This window comes from Xenopus laevis, chromosome 7L (genome assembly GCF_017654675.1).
Source record: "Xenopus laevis strain J_2021 chromosome 7L, Xenopus_laevis_v10.1, whole genome shotgun sequence".
Classification (NCBI taxonomy): Eukaryota; Metazoa; Chordata; class Amphibia; order Anura; family Pipidae; genus Xenopus; species Xenopus laevis.
This window is the reverse complement of record NC_054383.1, coordinates 19,894,436-19,912,316: the sequence shown is the minus strand read 5'-3', so window position 1 is coordinate 19,912,316 and position 17,881 is coordinate 19,894,436. Positions and strand designations below refer to the sequence as shown.

Below are 17,881 nucleotides of genomic sequence, written 5' to 3'. Positions count from 1 at the left end.
AAACTAAATGGCAGTTTCTCCCCTCAGAATGTTACCGGCCGTGTAATTGACCGTATTTTTTTAATACCAGCACTGGCATTGAGACCTGTTTTTCCTGGCTGGGTGGCAACCCTGAATGAACAGCCAGAAAAAGATACAATGTTTCTAACTTAATCGGCTTTTGACAGAGAGCCCAGAACAGCCACAGCAGCAGATAAGATACTTTTGTAACAATTTTGAGATAAGCAATAAGTAATTGTAACACTATAAGATAACAGGTCCCTTGGGAAAACGTAGACCCACATCTTAAAGGGCAATTCACCTTCATTAACAAAACTGTAATAACTGGAAAAAAAACTTTCATAACTTTCAAACTTTCATAACCTGCCAAATTTTGTAAAATGAACATGGTAATTAGGGGGTGTGGCCACAAAACGGGCGTGGGCAAACATTCTTCTCCCAAAATTTTGGGAGGTATGTTTACATCAGCCTTTCTAAATAAATCTATATTGTGGCCTGGGTTGTTTGTTGTTAGACTAATGGCGGGTGTTTCCAGTAAAACTGTAATCTGGCACAGAAGAGATCAGGATGCCCCGTGTGCTATAGCACGTACAATAGAGATTCTACACTAGAGATAACGCTCAACTTTAATCTATCTTAATTATTCCTTTGTAACCCGGCAACCACGCTATTAACGCATGCGCACATTCGTGTCAGTGTGACAGACTCATTTCCCGACATGCACCTATTGCGGAAGTAGGAAGAAGGGCAAAAGGGATATTGAAAGAAGGAAGGGGACAGAGTACGGAGGAGGTAAATGTGCTCGAGCAGACAAAAGGCACAATACTCAGCGCGCTACTGTGTACAGCTGAACACGGCGAATGAGTAAAGTTAAAATGATGGAATTGGGATGAAATGGGCACTGCATGTTGTGTGAGCCGTTTGTTGCACGTGTTTATGAGCTTCTAGCTTATTGCTTGGTTGAATATGACTCAATTGACCTGATGTTGGTTTTAGAGCGAGCAGGACAGCTCACTAAAGCTTAGAGGATTACCATTTAAAGGAGAACTAAAGTCCTTTTTGATTGGGGGTGCCAAAAGTTCGGCACCCCCAATTGATCGCATTTACATACCTCACACCCTGGGCCAGTGCAACAATCAGGATTCCAGGATTCTTCCAGCGAGCGCCACGGAGAGATTGACTTTCTTCTTCTTTCTTCAAATTTTCCGGGGCAGACGCACGGGCAGTAAAACGAAATAGCTGACTTTTTTTGTTAAAGTTCGGCTTTTCTCTCTAATGCACAGCCCGAAGACGATCACTCCATGGTGCTCGCTGGAATAACCCCGGGCTGGTGCAGTTTTCTGCTGATAGGAGCACCGGCCCTGGGGTGATCGCTTGGGGTGCCTAACCTTTAAAACCCCCAAAGGACTCCTTCTCTTTTAAAGGACAAGGAAAGGCAAATAAAATTAAAATCCCATTTTTACTTTCTTTAATGAAAAAGAAACCTATCTCCAATATACTTTAATTTAAAAATGTGTACCGTTTTTTTAAGAAACCTGACTGTATGCAGTGAAATTCTCCCTTCATTTACTGATGTGGATAGGAATTGTCAGATGGTCCCTAACTGCTGAGCAGGGAAACAATCATACTTATGAACAGCAGGGGGAGCCCCCGCCTTACTTCCCAGCCATGCAGAACTCAAGCAGCTTTGTTTATGATGATCCCTAAGCAGCCCAGACCACACTGAGCATGTGCGCAGTCTTAGTCTTGCAAAGATGTTTAACAAAGTTACAATGGTGACCCCCTGTGGCCAACTTTGAAAGCATAAATTATTTGTTTGATTAGGCTTGTGGTGCAGTAAGTTCATGTTTATATTTAGTATACAAAATACAGCATTTCTAGCCTTATTCTAGTTTAGACTTTCCTTGTCCTTTAAGAGAATAGTAGGGATGCACTGAATCCACTATTTTGGATTCGGCTGAATCCCAGAATCCTTCGCGAAAGATTCAACCAAATACCGAACCGAATCTGAATCATAATTTGCATATGCAAATTAGGAGTGGGAAGGGGAAAACATTTTGTACTTCCTTGTTTTGTGACAAAAAGTCACATGATTTCCCTCCCCGCCCCTAATTTGCAGCTGGCTTCGGCGGGGCAGAAGGATTCGGCCGAATCCGTCTGAAAAAGGCAGAATCCTGGCTGAATCCTGAAACCGAATCCTAGATTCAGTGCATCCCTAGAGAAAAGCGTTAGGAAAGAGCAGTTTTTGGGCACTTCTCTGCCAAGAAAACAACTGTGTGCTATAGCCTTTATGGCAGTGCCTGAATTGGAGTGAAACAAGTGGAGGGATGCTATGTGCTAGTGATGTGCGGGCCGGGCTGATACCGGTGGGTCGGTCGGGCTCTGGCCGACCTCGCACCCCCATTTGCGGGTGACGTCATTGGTGGGGCGGCGCGGGTCTGTAAAAGGAACCTGGAAGTCGGGCGGGTGGTGTGAGGAAGGATATTGGGTTGGTGTGGGTTGGGAAAAACCCGACCTGCATATCACTACTGTGTGCACCTTGAATACTAAAAAAAGGCCCCTCCCATAATTTTAATCCCCACCCACCAACACTTTCTGGTTTCACCCACTTTAATATAAACCCATTTTGCCTTTCCCATTTTGGTATTTCCTTGTACTTACTATTTGATGCCCAGAATGCATAGAGGCACCTAAACATGTGACCTGTAGGGACCCCAAAGTGAAAATGATGCATATGACTTTTCTTGGCTGCCAATTCAGCTTCTGCAAACACAGCACCATACTTGTGTGTTGTAACACAGCACAACCCCAGCGTATTCTATATCACCCCACTTTATATGTATCATTCTCTCACAATTCCTCAATCTGCTGCCTTTCTCCAGCTTCATTTTCTTTTTGTTTCCCCTATTTTTGTCATATCTGTTTTCTCTAATCCTCTCTGATGCCTCCACCTTCTTCATCTATATAACACTTCTTCATATCTACTTCTCTCCCTTTAATCGTTTATCTACTTTTATCTTCTATATGTTATTTTCCTTGTGCTTTTTAACCACTCTTTTTTTATTTGCATGCAAAATTGGTAAGGAGCAAAAGAAATCTCCGGTATTGCAATAGAAAAGTTATGGTATTCAGAGATTTGGGATTAAATTTCATAGGCACCCCTGTGCATCCCTCCCCAATTCCAGCACAGCTTTATGGACATAATATATATTATAAAGAGGATCAGCTTTGCAAAACAGACCTAGTTTTACCTCTTATTATTGCCATATTAGCAACCTTCAGGTTAACTTTTAGGGTAAGTCCACACTGGGCGTTTTGGGGAGATTTGGTCGCCTGGCGACTAATTGCCTCGTCTTTGCGGCAACCAATATCCCCAAAACCTTCCCTCACTCATGCGCCATCTAAAATGAAAAAAAAAAACGCTGGCGATAATCACACACGCCAGGCAACCAAATCTCTCCAAAACGCCCAGTGTGGACTTACCATTAGTATGTTACAGAATGGCCAATTCTAAACAACTTTTCAATTGGTCTTCATTATTTATTTATATGGTTTATGAATTATTTGCCTTCTTTTCTTGACTCTTTCTTGCTTTCAAGAGGGGGTCACTGACCCCCTTTAAAAACAAATCCTCTCTAAAGCTACACATTTATTGTAATTGCTACTTTTTATTACTCATCTTTTTGTTCCAACCCTCCCCCATTAATATTCCATATTCTCATTCAAATCAATGCATCGTTGCTATGGTAATTTGGACCCTAGAACCAGATTGCTGACACTGCAAACTGGAGAGCTGCTGAATAGAAAACTAAATAACTCAAGAAACCACAAATAATAAAAAATGAAAACCAATTGCAAATTGTCTCAGAGTATCGCTCCCTACATCATACTAAAAGTTAACTCAAAGGTGAACAACCCCTTTAAAGGGCATAATATCATATATTATATATTCCGTGTTTAAATTAATAAATATATATGGCCATTAGAGGGTTCCGCATTCTTTTAGTCACAGCTTTACCATTACATGTGCCAAACTATTCAGCTTGCTCATTTTGTTGCTCACACATTTATATATCTGAATCTCTATTAATATATATTGTCTGTATCCAAATATGAATGAAGGCTGCAGTACCTCTCTGACATTAGTCTCCTTATTTCCCTCTGTTTAGATGTGGAGTGTACAAAAGCTGCTATGGGGGTGCCGCTCCCTTTTGCCCCAAGGCTGCCGATCATTTTCACTTGGTAAGTCTTACATAAAGTATTGGGGCTTTTTCCTCCTATTTAATAAGTTTTTAGTCACTTGTACAAATGTGCATAAATTGTCACGTTGGATGAGGGAGCCAGGGCTGAAATGCAACAGGAAACAGGAAAGGTTTTATTGCAGAGGGAGAGCTGTGAAATTATGGCGATCACTTTAGAATTCTCAAAATAATAAAATGTACTTATGTTTCTGGAGTAAAAAAAAATGGTACTTACCGGTACATGTCATAAAGTTTATGTATGCATTGCTTGCTTAAACAAGCAGTCTAATAATCTATGGTTATATGCTTAACTAAATATTAGAACATATATTAACTGTAAATTCTGCAAAAAAATCAGGGTATAAACTGAAATATACGCTGAAAAATGTAAGGCACAACATATCTAGTTTAAAGGTAGTAATACATGACCAGTTACACTCATTAGCAAAGGTCTAGAGCCAGTGATCATTGATTGGGGTTTATGAAGATCAAAACTGCCCAATTTTCAAAACTGCCTTATTTTCAGCCAGATATTACTCGGGCAGACTCGACAGTTGGCCCCATACACTAGCAGATAAGCTGCTGACTTGATGTGAAGGAACTAAATCATCAGCTTCCTATATACAGCCACCATATTTTTTTATTGGGCTTAAAGGAACAGTTCAGTGTGAAAATAAAACTGGTGTAAATAGACAGGCTGTGCAAAATAAAAAATGTTTCTAATATAGTTAGTTAGCCAAATATGTAATATATAAAGGCTGGAGTGACTGGATGTCTAATAAAACAGCCAGAATCCAACTTCCTGCTTTTCAGCTCTATAACTCTGAGTTAGTCAGCGACTTGAAGGGGGGCCACATGGTACATTTCTGTTCAGTGAGTTTGTAATTGATCCTCAGCATTCAGCTCAGATTCAAAAGCAACAGAAATGACCCATGTGGCCCCCCCTCAAGTCTCTGATTGGTTACTGCCTGGTAGCCAGGGTAACCAGTCTGTGTAAACCAAGAGAGCTGAAAAGCAGGAAGTAGTATTCAGACTGACATGTTATACATCAAATCACTCCAGCCTTTATACATTACATTTTTGGCTAACTAACTATATTAGAAACATTTTTTATTTTGCACAGCCTATCTATTTACCCAGTTTTTATTTTTACACTGAACAATTCCTTTAAGCTACCCCAATTAAAGGGGTTGTTCACCATTGAGTTACTTTTTAGTATGACGTAGACAATTTGTATTTTTTTTACTATTTGTGGTTTTTGATTTGTTTAGCTTTTTATACTGGTTGCTAGGAACCAAATTAGCCTAGCAACCATGCACTGATTTAAATAAAAGACTGTAATATGAATAGGAGAGGCCTGAATAGAAAGATGAGTAATAAAAAATAGCAATAACAATACATTTGTAGCCTTAGGGCTTTAGCACGCGGGCAGATTCGGGGAGATTTAGTCGCCTTAGTCAGGACGACAATCTCCCCGAACTGGATTCCCCCTGCTAAAATAAAAATTTGCCTGCGACAATGCACTCGTGGTGCTTCGATTTCCGAAGTCGCCTCACAAGGAAACTTCGGGCGACTTCAGAAATCAAAGCGCTGCGAGTGCATTGCCGCAGGCGATTTTTCATTTTAGCTGGTGGAAGGCAGGGAGAAGGCAGTTCAGAGAGATTGTCGCAAGGCAACTAAATCTCCAAGAATCTGCCCGTGTGCTAAAGCCCTTACAGAGGATCTGTTTTTAGATTGGGTCAGTGACCCCCATTTGAAAGTTGGAAAGAGTCCGAAGAAGAAAGCAAATAATTCAAAAACTATACAAAAAAAAGAATGAAGGGCAATTGAAAAATTTATTAGAATAGCCATTCTATAATATACTTAAAGTTAACGTAAAGGTGAAATACCCCTTTAAGCAGAAGTGTTTGGTAATTGAGGCCAATGGATGATGCATTAAAGGAGAGAGGTGTAGTAATTCCGTTTTTTTTCTAGGAAATCGGGATCTACGGAAAGTAGACTTTATGCCTCAACCCAAAAACACTGATCGTTGGGATAACAAGAGGGCACTATACGGAGTGTATGACAACATTGGGATTCTAGGTAACACCATATTTTTCGAAGAAATGGGGCAGGGATTTACCATTTGAAGTATCTGTTTTCCCCTCATTACTTTTTTGCATTGAGTAGTCTGACTCTCTCCCCTATCCGTTTGGTAGTCTTATAAACAATCTTTCCATACTTTCAGACTGTGATATGTTTTGGGTAGTGTCCACTTCACCTCCTTTATCGGTTATCGGCTGTTTTTTTTTTCAATGTAAATCTGAATGTTTTATGTATACACCAATTTATTATATAGTCTGTGTAATATGCTGGCACTTTATAAATATGTGCTAATGATATTTTCATCGGCTTAAAGGGGTTTTTCACCTTTACATTAACATTTATTATGATGATGAATTGGTTTTCATGTTTTATTATTTGTGGTTTTTGCGTTATTTAACGTTTTATTCAGCAGCTTTCCAGTTAGCAATTTTAACAATCTGGTTGCTGGGGTTCAAATTCCCCTAGCAACCATGCATTGAGTCGAATAAGTGACTGAAATATGAATAGGAGAGGGTCTAAATAATAATGAGTAATACAAAACAGCAATAACAATATACGTGTAGCTTTACAAAGCATTTGTTTTTAGATGGGGTCAGTGACCCCCATTTGAAAGCTGGAAAGAATCAGAAAAAGAAGGCAAATAATTAAAAAAAAACTACAAATAATGAAGACCAATTGAAAAGTTGCATTCTATAACGTACTAAAAGCTAACTTAAAGGGGTGGTTCACCTTTCAGTTAACTTTTAGTATGTTATAAAATGTCTATTTCTAAGCAACTTTTACATTGTTTTTTATTATTTATTGTTAATAGTTTTTTAATTATTTGCCGCCTTCTAAAACTTCCCATCTTTCAAATGGGGGTCAATGACCCCATTTAAAGATAATTATTCTACAAGGATACATATTTAGTTTTATTGCTACTTTTTGTTACTCATCTTTCTATTCAGTCTCTCTCCTATTTATAGTCCAGTCTCTTTTTCAAATCAATGCATGGTTGCTAGGGTAATTTGGACCCTAGTTATCAGATTGCCAACATTGCAAACTGGAGAGATGCAGAATAAAAAACGAAATAACTCAAAAACCACAAATAATAAAAAATGAAAACCATGTGCAAAATTTCTTACACACACACACACACCGTTTTCCGGATAATGGATCTTTCCGTAATTTGGGTCTTCATGCCTTAAGCCTACTAGAAATTCATTTAAACATTAAATAAACCCAAGAGGCTGGTTTTGCTTCCAATAAGGATTAATTATATCTTAGTTGGGCAAGTACAAGCTACTGTTTTAATATTACAGAGAAAAAGGAAATCATTTTTAAAAATTTGGATTATTTGGCTAAAATGGAGTCTATGGGAGACAGCCATTCTGTAATTCGGAGCTTTCTGGATATCGGGTTTCCGGATAAGGGATCCTATACCTGTAATATGATTCTGCTGCTTATATAGTAACTTGATTCCATCAGTGAACTGATATATATTAATATATTAATACAGAGCAGTTATGAATTATTTCATCAATATAGTAGAAACCCCATTTTAAGTCATGATAATGTAAAAACAGGGAAATCCAGTATTCTTTCTATATTGATAGGACCACAAAAAAAGTGTCAAATGAGGGAAAACTAAAAACAAGGAGAATAAAATTGAGCTTTCACTGTAGCTTTAATGTGATTTTTCTGTAAAAGTAAAACATATGTTGCTGGCAGTCAGGTACTTTATTGTCAGGGCAGACAAATGGTTATACAACAGGATCACTATGTGTTTGGCATCAAAAACCCTTGTGTTCCAGTGTTTTTCACCTGTAATTCTTGTTCTCTCTGAAGGTGACTTTAAGGCACACCCCCGTGATCTAATAATAGGCCCGTTCTGGCTGCGGGGCTGGAAAGGGAACGAACTGCAAAGATGCATTCGAAAGCGTCAAATGGTTGGGCCAAGAATGTTCTATCAAGACAGAGAAAATCTGACTAAGAGAATCCGCTTCCTGTACAAGAGATTTAACCGTTACGGCAAGCACCGCTAGGATTTGTATTTTGGACTTTTATATTTCCCTGCAACAAATAAATGTATTTAATAGTCTCTTTGACTGGACTCTTTCTACTATGCTGCCGTTCGCTCAGCCCTCCAGATTTACTAAACTGGCACCATATGGTTTGGCAGTGAATAGCAGACATCTTGTACATCACATACCCACTAGGTATTCTATAGGATATTATCTAAAGCATTTTAAGGGGATGTAAATGCAAAAAAATAAAATCTCATTTTTACTTTAATGAAAAGAAATCTGTTCCAATATAATTTAAAGGAACAGTTCAGTGTGAAAATAAAAACTGGGTAAATAGATAGGCTGTGCAAAATATAAAATGTTTCTAATATGGTTCGTGAGCCAAAAATGTAATGTATAAAGGCTGGAGTGAACAGATGTCTAATAAAACAGCCAGAATCCAACTTCCTGCTTTTCAGCTCTATAACTCTGAGTTAGTCAGCGACTTGAAGGGGGGCCACATGGGACATTTCTGTTCAGTGAGTTTGCAATTAATCCTCAGCATTCAACTCAGATTCAAAAGCAACATGTGGCTTCCCCTCAAGTCTCTCATTGGTTACTGCCTGGTTACCAGGGTAACCAGTCGGTATAAACCAAGAGAGCTGAAAAACAGGAAGTAGTGTTCTGGCTATTATGTTACACATCCAGTCACATCAGCCTTTATTCATTACATGTTTGCCTAACTAACTATATTAGAAACATTTTTATTTTTTACAGCCTATCTATTTACCCAGTTTTTATTTTTACACTGAACAATTCCTTTAATTAAAATGTATGCAGTGAAATTCTCCCTTTGTTTTATTTGCTCTGACTGCTGTAGATAGGAAACCCTAACCTAATTGCTCTTCAGGGAAACGATCATATTTTCAAACGGCAGTGGGGAGCCTTACTTCCCTGACCTCAAGCAGCTTTGTTTGTTTCCCTGTAAAGCAGCCTGCGACTATGTAGAGATTTGTATCCTCAGACCCAGTGCAGTCTGTATATTCTGATAATTTATCAGTCTTGCTGTAACAGCTTCTATGGTAGAAATTACTTGACTTGTGCTGTTTTGATAATTTGACGATCCCTTAGCTTAACCTCCCAACTGAAGCCCAGACCACACTGAGCATGTGCGTGGTCTTGGTCTTGCAAAGATGTTTAACAAAGTTACAAAGGGACACCCTTTTAGATCACCATTAGAAACAAAGAAAACTCATTCGTAGTTGTCTCAAATGCTGTCAAACCAGTTCTTGCATCAACTTTGTGCTCTTGTTTTTTTTTGTATGTTTAACATCACTATGATGCCAACAGCATGTGAGGTCAGGGATAGGCAACATGCAGCTACATCTGTGTCATATGCACAACCTCCTGATTTGTTTATTGTGGGACGCTGGAAGTTCCTGGAGTGTCTATTTTTGCCACAAAGCAAATGTTTAACTCACTGCCCAGCCACTCGGCAATAAAACTATTTTGGATTCGGCCGAACCCCCAAATCCTTCGCGAAAGATTCGGCCGAATACCGAACCCTAATTTGCATATGCTAAATAGGGATGCGAATGGGAAAACATTTTTTACTTCCTTGTTTTGTGACAAAAAGTCATGCGGTTTCCCTCCCTGCCCCCAATTTGCATATGCAAATTCGGATTCGGTTTGGCATGGCAGAAGGATTTGGTCGATTCCGAATCCTGGATTTGGTGCATCCCTAAATAAAACCCAAATGGCTTAGGCTCTACCATCCCAACAGATTTATTTTTGCAACGGAAGAAAATGAAATTGATAAAATCGCAGGTCATCTGTGACATGAAAACAATTGCAGCTGACACCGTCCCACAAAAGAAGCACAGGGGGCCCCCGGGTCTGCTACATCACTGGTGTGAGACAGTCTGATTCATTATATATATAACGAGAGAGAGCCTATGATTAAGGGAGTGATTCCCGAAACGCGTAGGGCGTTGGATCCTTGTATGAACCTGGAATAAAAGCATATTCCATGTACCGGAGTGCCGTCCTTCTTTCTTGATGTCTAAGTGAATTTCAGCAGTGGGGACGCTGCGGACAGAGCACCTGATGGAGCAGCAAATAGGGAGTGTGAACTTGGAGCGGTCCCCCCTTGTGAAGTCATATAAAGAGAGAGAGACCAACAACATTGTTGTCTGTTAACACCTTCATCAAATGTTATAAAATGCATGTGGTTGGCATAGCAGGGTTTGATTACTAGTCCTTCAGTCTGTTGTTGCTGTGTTTTTTGGAGTAACCACCCTTTAATTATTGTGAGACTGCATAGCTAGCTCCTCATGGTATCCACTGCCATGTAATGTTTTCTCTTCCCATTTGTGAATGTTCCCTTGGCTTGTGCCGTCGTCAAGTTGGAGAGGGAGAGCTACCTTTTATAAACGACACCATTCTCTGTCCTCTCAAGGAAAGGGGGTTAACCCTATGGTGCCCAGTCATGTTACAGCCCAGGAACAGAAAATCTAAACTGACATAATTTAAAATTATCCATCTCTCCCTACTATACCTACTATGCCACAGTCACACTCCCTTCCCAGAGACTATTATCCACTGTTACTATAGGCACCATCTCTCCCTACTATACCTGCTATCCCACAGTCACACTCCCTTCCCAGAGACTATTATCCCCACTGTTACTATAGGCACCATCTCTCCCTACTATACCTGCTATCCCACAGTCACACTCCCTTCCCAGAGACTATTATCCACTGTTACTATAGACACCATCTCTCCCTAATATACCTGCTATCCCACAGTCACACTCCCTTCCAAGAGACTATTATCCACTGTTACTATAGACACCATCTCTCCCTACTATACCTGCTATCCCACAGTCACACTCCCTTCTCAGAGACTATTATCCACTGTTACTATAGGCACCATCTCTCCCTACTATACCTGCTATCCCACAGTCACACTCCCTTCCCAGAGACTATTATCCCACTGTTACTATAGACACCATCTCTCCCTAATATACCTGCTATCCCACAGTCACACTCCCTTCCAAGAGACTATTATCCACTGTTACTATAGACACCATCTCTCCCTACTATACCTGCTATCCCACAGTCACACTCCCTTCTCAGAGACTATTATCCACTGTTACTATAGGCACCATCTCTCCCCTACTATACCTGCTATCCCACAGTCACACTCCCTTCCCAGAGACTATTATCCACTGTTACTATAGTCACCATCTCTCCCTACTATACCTGCTATCCCACAGTCACACTCCCTTCCCAGAGACTATTATCCACTGTTACTATAGGCACCATCTCTCCCTACTATACCTGCTATCCCACAGTCACACTCCCTTCCCAGAGACTATTATCCCCACTGTTACTATAGGCACCATCTCTCCCTACTATACCTGCTATCCCACAGTCACACTCCCTTCCCAGAGACTATTATCCACTGTTACTATAGACACCATCTCTCCCTAATATACCTGCTATCCCACAGTCACACTCCCTTCCAAGAGACTATTATCCACTGTTACTATAGACACCATCTCTCCCTACTATACCTGCTATCCCACAGTCACACTCCCTTCTCAGAGACTATTATCCACTGTTACTATAGGCACCATCTCTCCCTACTATACCTGCTATCCCACAGTCACACTCCCTTCCCAGAGACTATTATCCCACTGTTACTATAGACACCATCTCTCCCTAATATACCTGCTATCCCACAGTCACACTCCCTTCCAAGAGACTATTATCCACTGTTACTATAGACACCATCTCTCCCTACTATACCTGCTATCCCACAGTCACACTCCCTTCTCAGAGACTATTATCCACTGTTACTATAGGCACCATCTCTCCCTACTATACCTGCTATCCCAGAGTCACACTCCCTTCCCAGAGACTATTATCCACTGTTACTATAGGCACCATCTCTCCCTACTATACCTGCTATCCCACAGTCCACACTCCCTTCCCAGAGACTATTATCCACTGTTACTATAGGCACCATCTCTCCCTACTATACCTGCTATCCCACAGTCACAGTCCCTTCCCAGAGACTATTATCCACTGTTACTATAGGCACCATCTCTCCCTAATATACCTGCTATCCCACAGTCACACTCCCTTCCCAGAGACTATTATCCACTGTTACTATAGACACCATCTCTCCCTAATATACCTGCTATCCCACAGTCACACTCCCTTCAAAGAGACTATTATCCACTGTTACTATAGACACCATCTCTCCCTAATATACCTGCTATCCCACAGTCACACTCCCTTCCCAGAGACTATTATCCCACTGTTACTATAGACACCATCTCTCCCTACTATACCTGCTATCCCACAGTCACACTCCCTTCTCAGAGACTATTATCCACTGTTACTATAGACACCATCTCTCCCTAATATACCTGCTATCCCACAGTCACACTCCCTTCCAAGAGACTATTATCCACTGTTACTATAGACACCATCTCTCCCTACTATACCTGCTATCCCACAGTCACACTCCCTTCCCAGAGACTATTATCCCACTGTTACTATAGGCACCATCTCTCCCTACTATACCTGCTATCCACAGTCACAGTCCCTTCCCAGAGACTATTATCCCACTGTTACTATAGGGACCCATCTCTCCCTACTATACCTGCTATCCCACAGTCACAGTCCCTGCCCAGAGACTATATCCCACTGTTACTATAGGCACCGTCTCTCCCTACTATACCTGATATCCCACAGTCACACTCCCTTCCAGAGACATATCCCACTGTTACTATAAGCACCATCTCTCCCTACTATACCTGCTATCCCACAGTCACACTCCCTTCCCAGAGGATATTATCCCCACTGTTACTATAGGCACCATCTTGCCCTACTATACCTGCTATCCCACAGTCACAATCCCTTCCCAGAGACTATTATCCCACTGTTACTATAGGCACCATCTCTCCCTACTATACCTGCTATCCCACAGTCACACTCCCTTCCCAGACTATTATCCCACTGTTACTATAGACACCATCTCACCCTACTATACCTGCTATCCCACAGTCACACTCCCTTCCCAGAGACTATTATCCCACTGTTACTATAAGCACCATCTCTCCCTACTATACCTGCTATCCCACAGTCACAGTCCCTTCCCAGAGACTATTATCCACTGTTACTATAGGCACCATCTCTCCCTACTATACCTGCTATCCCACAGTCACACTCCCTTCCCAGAGGATATTATCCCCACTGTTACTATAGGCACCATCTTGCCCTACTATACCAGCTATCCCATAGTCACAGTCCCTTCCCAGAGACTATTATCCCACTGTTACTATAGGCACCATCTCTCCCTACTATACCTGCTATCCCACAGTCACACTCCCTTCCAAGAGACTATTATCCACTGTTACTATAGACATCATCTCTCCCTACTATACCTGCTATCCCACAGTCACACTCCCTTCCCAGAGACTATTATCCCACTGTTACTATAGGCACCATCTCTCCCTACTATACCTGCTATCCCACAGTCACACTCCCTTCTCAGAGACTATTATCCACTGTTACTATAGACACCATCTCTCCCTAATATACCTGCTATCCCACAGTCACACTCCCTTCCAAGAGACTATTATCCACTGTTACTATAGACACCATCTCTCCCTACTATACCTGCTATCCCACAGTCACACTCCCTTCCCAGAGACTATTATCCGACTGTTACTATAGGCACCATCTCTCCCTACTATACCTGCTATCCCACAGTCACAGTCCCTTCCCAGAGACTATTATCCCACTGTTACTATAGGCACCATCTCTCCCTACTATACCTGCTATCCCACAGTCACAGTCCCTGCCCAGAGACTATATCCCACTGTTACTATAGGCACCGTCTCTCCCTACTATACCTGATATCCCACAGTCACACTCCCTTCCTAGAGACTATATCCCACTGTTACTATAAGCACCATCTCTCCCTACTATACCTGCTATCCCACAGTCACACTCCCTTCCCAGAGGATATTATCCCCACTGTTACTATAGGCACCATCTTGCCCTACTATACCTGCTATCCCACAGTCACAATCCCTTCCCAGAGACTATTATCCCACTGTTACTATAGGCACCATCTCTCCCTATTATACCTGCTATCCCACAGTCACACTCCCTTCCCAGACTATTATCCCACTGTTACTATAGACACCATCTCTCCCTACTATACCTGCTATCCCACAGTCACACTCCCTTCTCAGAGACTATTATCCACTGTTACTATAGGCACCATCTCTCCCTACTATACCTGCTATCCCAGAGTCACACTCCCTTCCCAGAGACTATTATCCACTGTTACTATAGGCACCATCTCTCCCTACTATACCTGCTATCCCACAGTCACACTCCCTTCCCAGAGACTATTATCCACTGTTACTATAGGCACCATCTCTCCCTACTATACCTGCTATCCCACAGTCACAGTCCCTGCCCAGAGACTATATCCCACTGTTACTATAGGCACCGTCTCTCCCTACTATACCTGATATCCCACAGTCACACTCCCTTCCCAGAGACTATATCCCACTGTTACTATAAGCACCATCTCTCCCTACTATACCTGCTATCCCACAGTCACACTCCCTTCCCAGAGGATATTATCCCCACTGTTACTATAGGCACCATCTTGCCCTACTATACCTGCTATCCCACAGTCACAATCCCTTCCCAGAGACTATTATCCCACTGTTACTATAGGCACCATCTCTCCCTACTATACCTGCTATCCCACAGTCACACTCCCTTCCCAGACTATTATCCCACTGTTACTATAGACACCATCTCACCCTACTATACCTGCTATCCCACAGTCACACTCCCTTCCCAGAGACTATTATCCCACTGTTACTATAAGCACCATCTCTCCCTACTATACCTGCTATCCCACAGTCACAGTCCCTTCCCAGAGACTATTATCCACTGTTACTATAGGCACCATCTCTCCCTACTATACCTGCTATCCCACAGTCACACTCCCTTCCCAGAGGATATTATCCCCACTGTTACTATAGGCACCATCTTGCCCTACTATACCAGCTATCCCATAGTCACAGTCCCTTCCCAGAGACTATTATCCCACTGTTACTATAGGCACCATCTCTCCCTACTATACCTGCTATCCCACAGTCACACTCCCTTCCAAGAGACTATTATCCACTGTTACTATAGACATCATCTCTCCCTACTATACCTGCTATCCCACAGTCACACTCCCTTCCCAGAGACTATTATCCCACTGTTACTATAGGCACCATCTCTCCCTACTATACCTGCTATCCCACAGTCACACTCCCTTCTCAGAGACTATTATCCACTGTTACTATAGACACCATCTCTCCCTAATATACCTGCTATCCCACAGTCACACTCCCTTCCAAGAGACTATTATCCACTGTTACTATAGACACCATCTCTCCCTACTATACCTGCTATCCCACAGTCACACTCCCTTCCCAGAGACTATTATCCGACTGTTACTATAGGCACCATCTCTCCCTACTATACCTGCTATCCCACAGTCACAGTCCCTTCCCAGAGACTATTATCCCACTGTTACTATAGGCACCATCTCTCCCTACTATACCTGCTATCCCACAGTCACAGTCCCTGCCCAGAGACTATATCCCACTGTTACTATAGGCACCGTCTCTCCCTACTATACCTGATATCCCACAGTCACACTCCCTTCCTAGAGACTATATCCCACTGTTACTATAAGCACCATCTCTCCCTACTATACCTGCTATCCCACAGTCACACTCCCTTCCCAGAGGATATTATCCCCACTGTTACTATAGGCACCATCTTGCCCTACTATACCTGCTATCCCACAGTCACAATCCCTTCCCAGAGACTATTATCCCACTGTTACTATAGGCACCATCTCTCCCTACTATACCTGCTATCCCACAGTCACACTCCCTTCCCAGACTATTATCCCACTGTTACTATAGACACCATCTCACCCTACTATACCTGCTATCCCACAGTCACACTCCCTTCCCAGAGACTATTATCCCACTGTTACTATAAGCACCATCTCTCCCTACTATACCTGCTATCCCACAGTCACAGTCCCTTCCCAGAGACTATTATCCCACTGTTACTATAGGCACCATCTCTCCCTACTATACCTGCTATCCCACACTCACACTCCCTTCCCAGAGGATATTATCCCCACTGTTACTATAGGCACCATCTTGCCCTACTATACCTGCTATCCCATAGTCACAGTCCCTTCCCAGAGACTATTATCCCACTGTTACTATAGGCACCATCTCTCCCTACTATACCTGCTATACCACAGTCACACTACCTTCCCAGAGACTATTATCCCACTGTTACTATAGGCACCATCTCTCCCTACTATACCTGCTATCCCACAGTCACACTCCCTTCCCAGAGACTATTATCCCACTGTTACTAGAAGCAGGAATAGGATCACTCACTGGAATAACCCCGGGCCAGTGCAGTTTTCTGCCGATAGGAGCACCGAGGTTTGAGGCAAGTAAATACAATCACTTGAGTTTGCAACCCGCAAGTGGAAGAAGACTTTCCTTTCCTTTAAATGAGAAGGAAACAAACTAATTTTCTAGTGTGCTGTAAGCGCAATAGTAAAAATGCACAACCACAGATGACAAGTCTCAAAAAAATTCCTTACCCTTCCCTAACATTATAATTGGCGTCAGTAAATTACTTTACTCACAGCAATTCGGTTTAATTGTGGGGAAATGGCAGCTTTCACATTTTTACATGATTAAACGGGAACTCCAGCTTCCAAACCAAATTTTGTTAAACAGGCCCACATAACACAGAACCCCCTAATATATCCATCACAGTTACCTGTTTCTTCAAAAAATATGAATAAACGCCATTTTCTATGCTGAAATCCAGCTGTTTAACAGTTCTTCTCTTTCCGCATCATTTGAAATCCTGGCAGGGAAGGAGGGACTAAACACTGATGTTACAAATTGTAACAACTTCTCCACAGCTTACAGACAACATGCAGGAACTTCATTAGCTAAAATGCGTTGCATGTTGAAAATGCAAATGAAGAAAAGCATTTAGAGCACCGTCCACAGAGTTTTTTGAATATTGTTCTTTTTTCGTATACAATGGTAAAAATTTGGTGGTTTTGGTTACTTGTAAATGTAATTGCTTGTTAGAAGCAGTAATTGTCTGGCTGTTTATATTCTCTTCACTCCTGTCTCTGACTCCTGAAACGATGTTGCATGGGAGTCGTGACTCCTGTCAGAACACAGAAGAGAGAGAAAGCTATACTGAACGCATTTTAGGACATTCTCCGAGGAACTTCCTGTCCTGTATGCGATTTCCTATGCCAGAGGAATGCGAAATCGCCTGCTTTTCAACTCACTCCTCCCTCAAAGCAGACGTCACACCTCGCTCCTCCCTCCTCAGCTGTCAGCTCCTGCTCCTCAGTCACCCAACCTGGGTCCTCCCTCCTCAGCCATCCGACATGAGTCCTGGGTCCTCACTC

At 42.0% G+C, this 17,881-nt stretch overlaps 1 protein-coding gene across 5 annotated transcripts; it reads left to right on the top strand.

The window, feature by feature from the left end:
- The first annotated feature begins 639 nt into the window (after positions 1-639).
- mrpl51.L (mitochondrial ribosomal protein L51 L homeolog) lies at positions 640-8,406 on the top strand. Of its 5 annotated transcripts, none has more exons than XM_018225181.2 (4): positions 640-792; positions 4,170-4,242; positions 6,216-6,323; positions 8,154-8,406. In XM_018225181.2, exons 2-4 carry the CDS (start codon positions 4,170-4,172, stop codon positions 8,348-8,350), a joined length of 378 nt encoding a protein of 125 aa, XP_018080670.1. In that variant the 5' UTR covers positions 640-792; the 3' UTR covers positions 8,351-8,406. The 5 variants fall into 5 exon arrangements, with proteins under 5 accessions (XP_018080670.1, XP_018080669.1, XP_018080667.1 ...); XM_018225180.2 differs by having other exon boundaries at positions 783-864; XM_018225178.2 differs by lacking the exon at positions 640-792 and adding an exon at positions 823-912.
- The last annotated feature ends 9,475 nt before the right edge of the window (positions 8,407-17,881 follow it).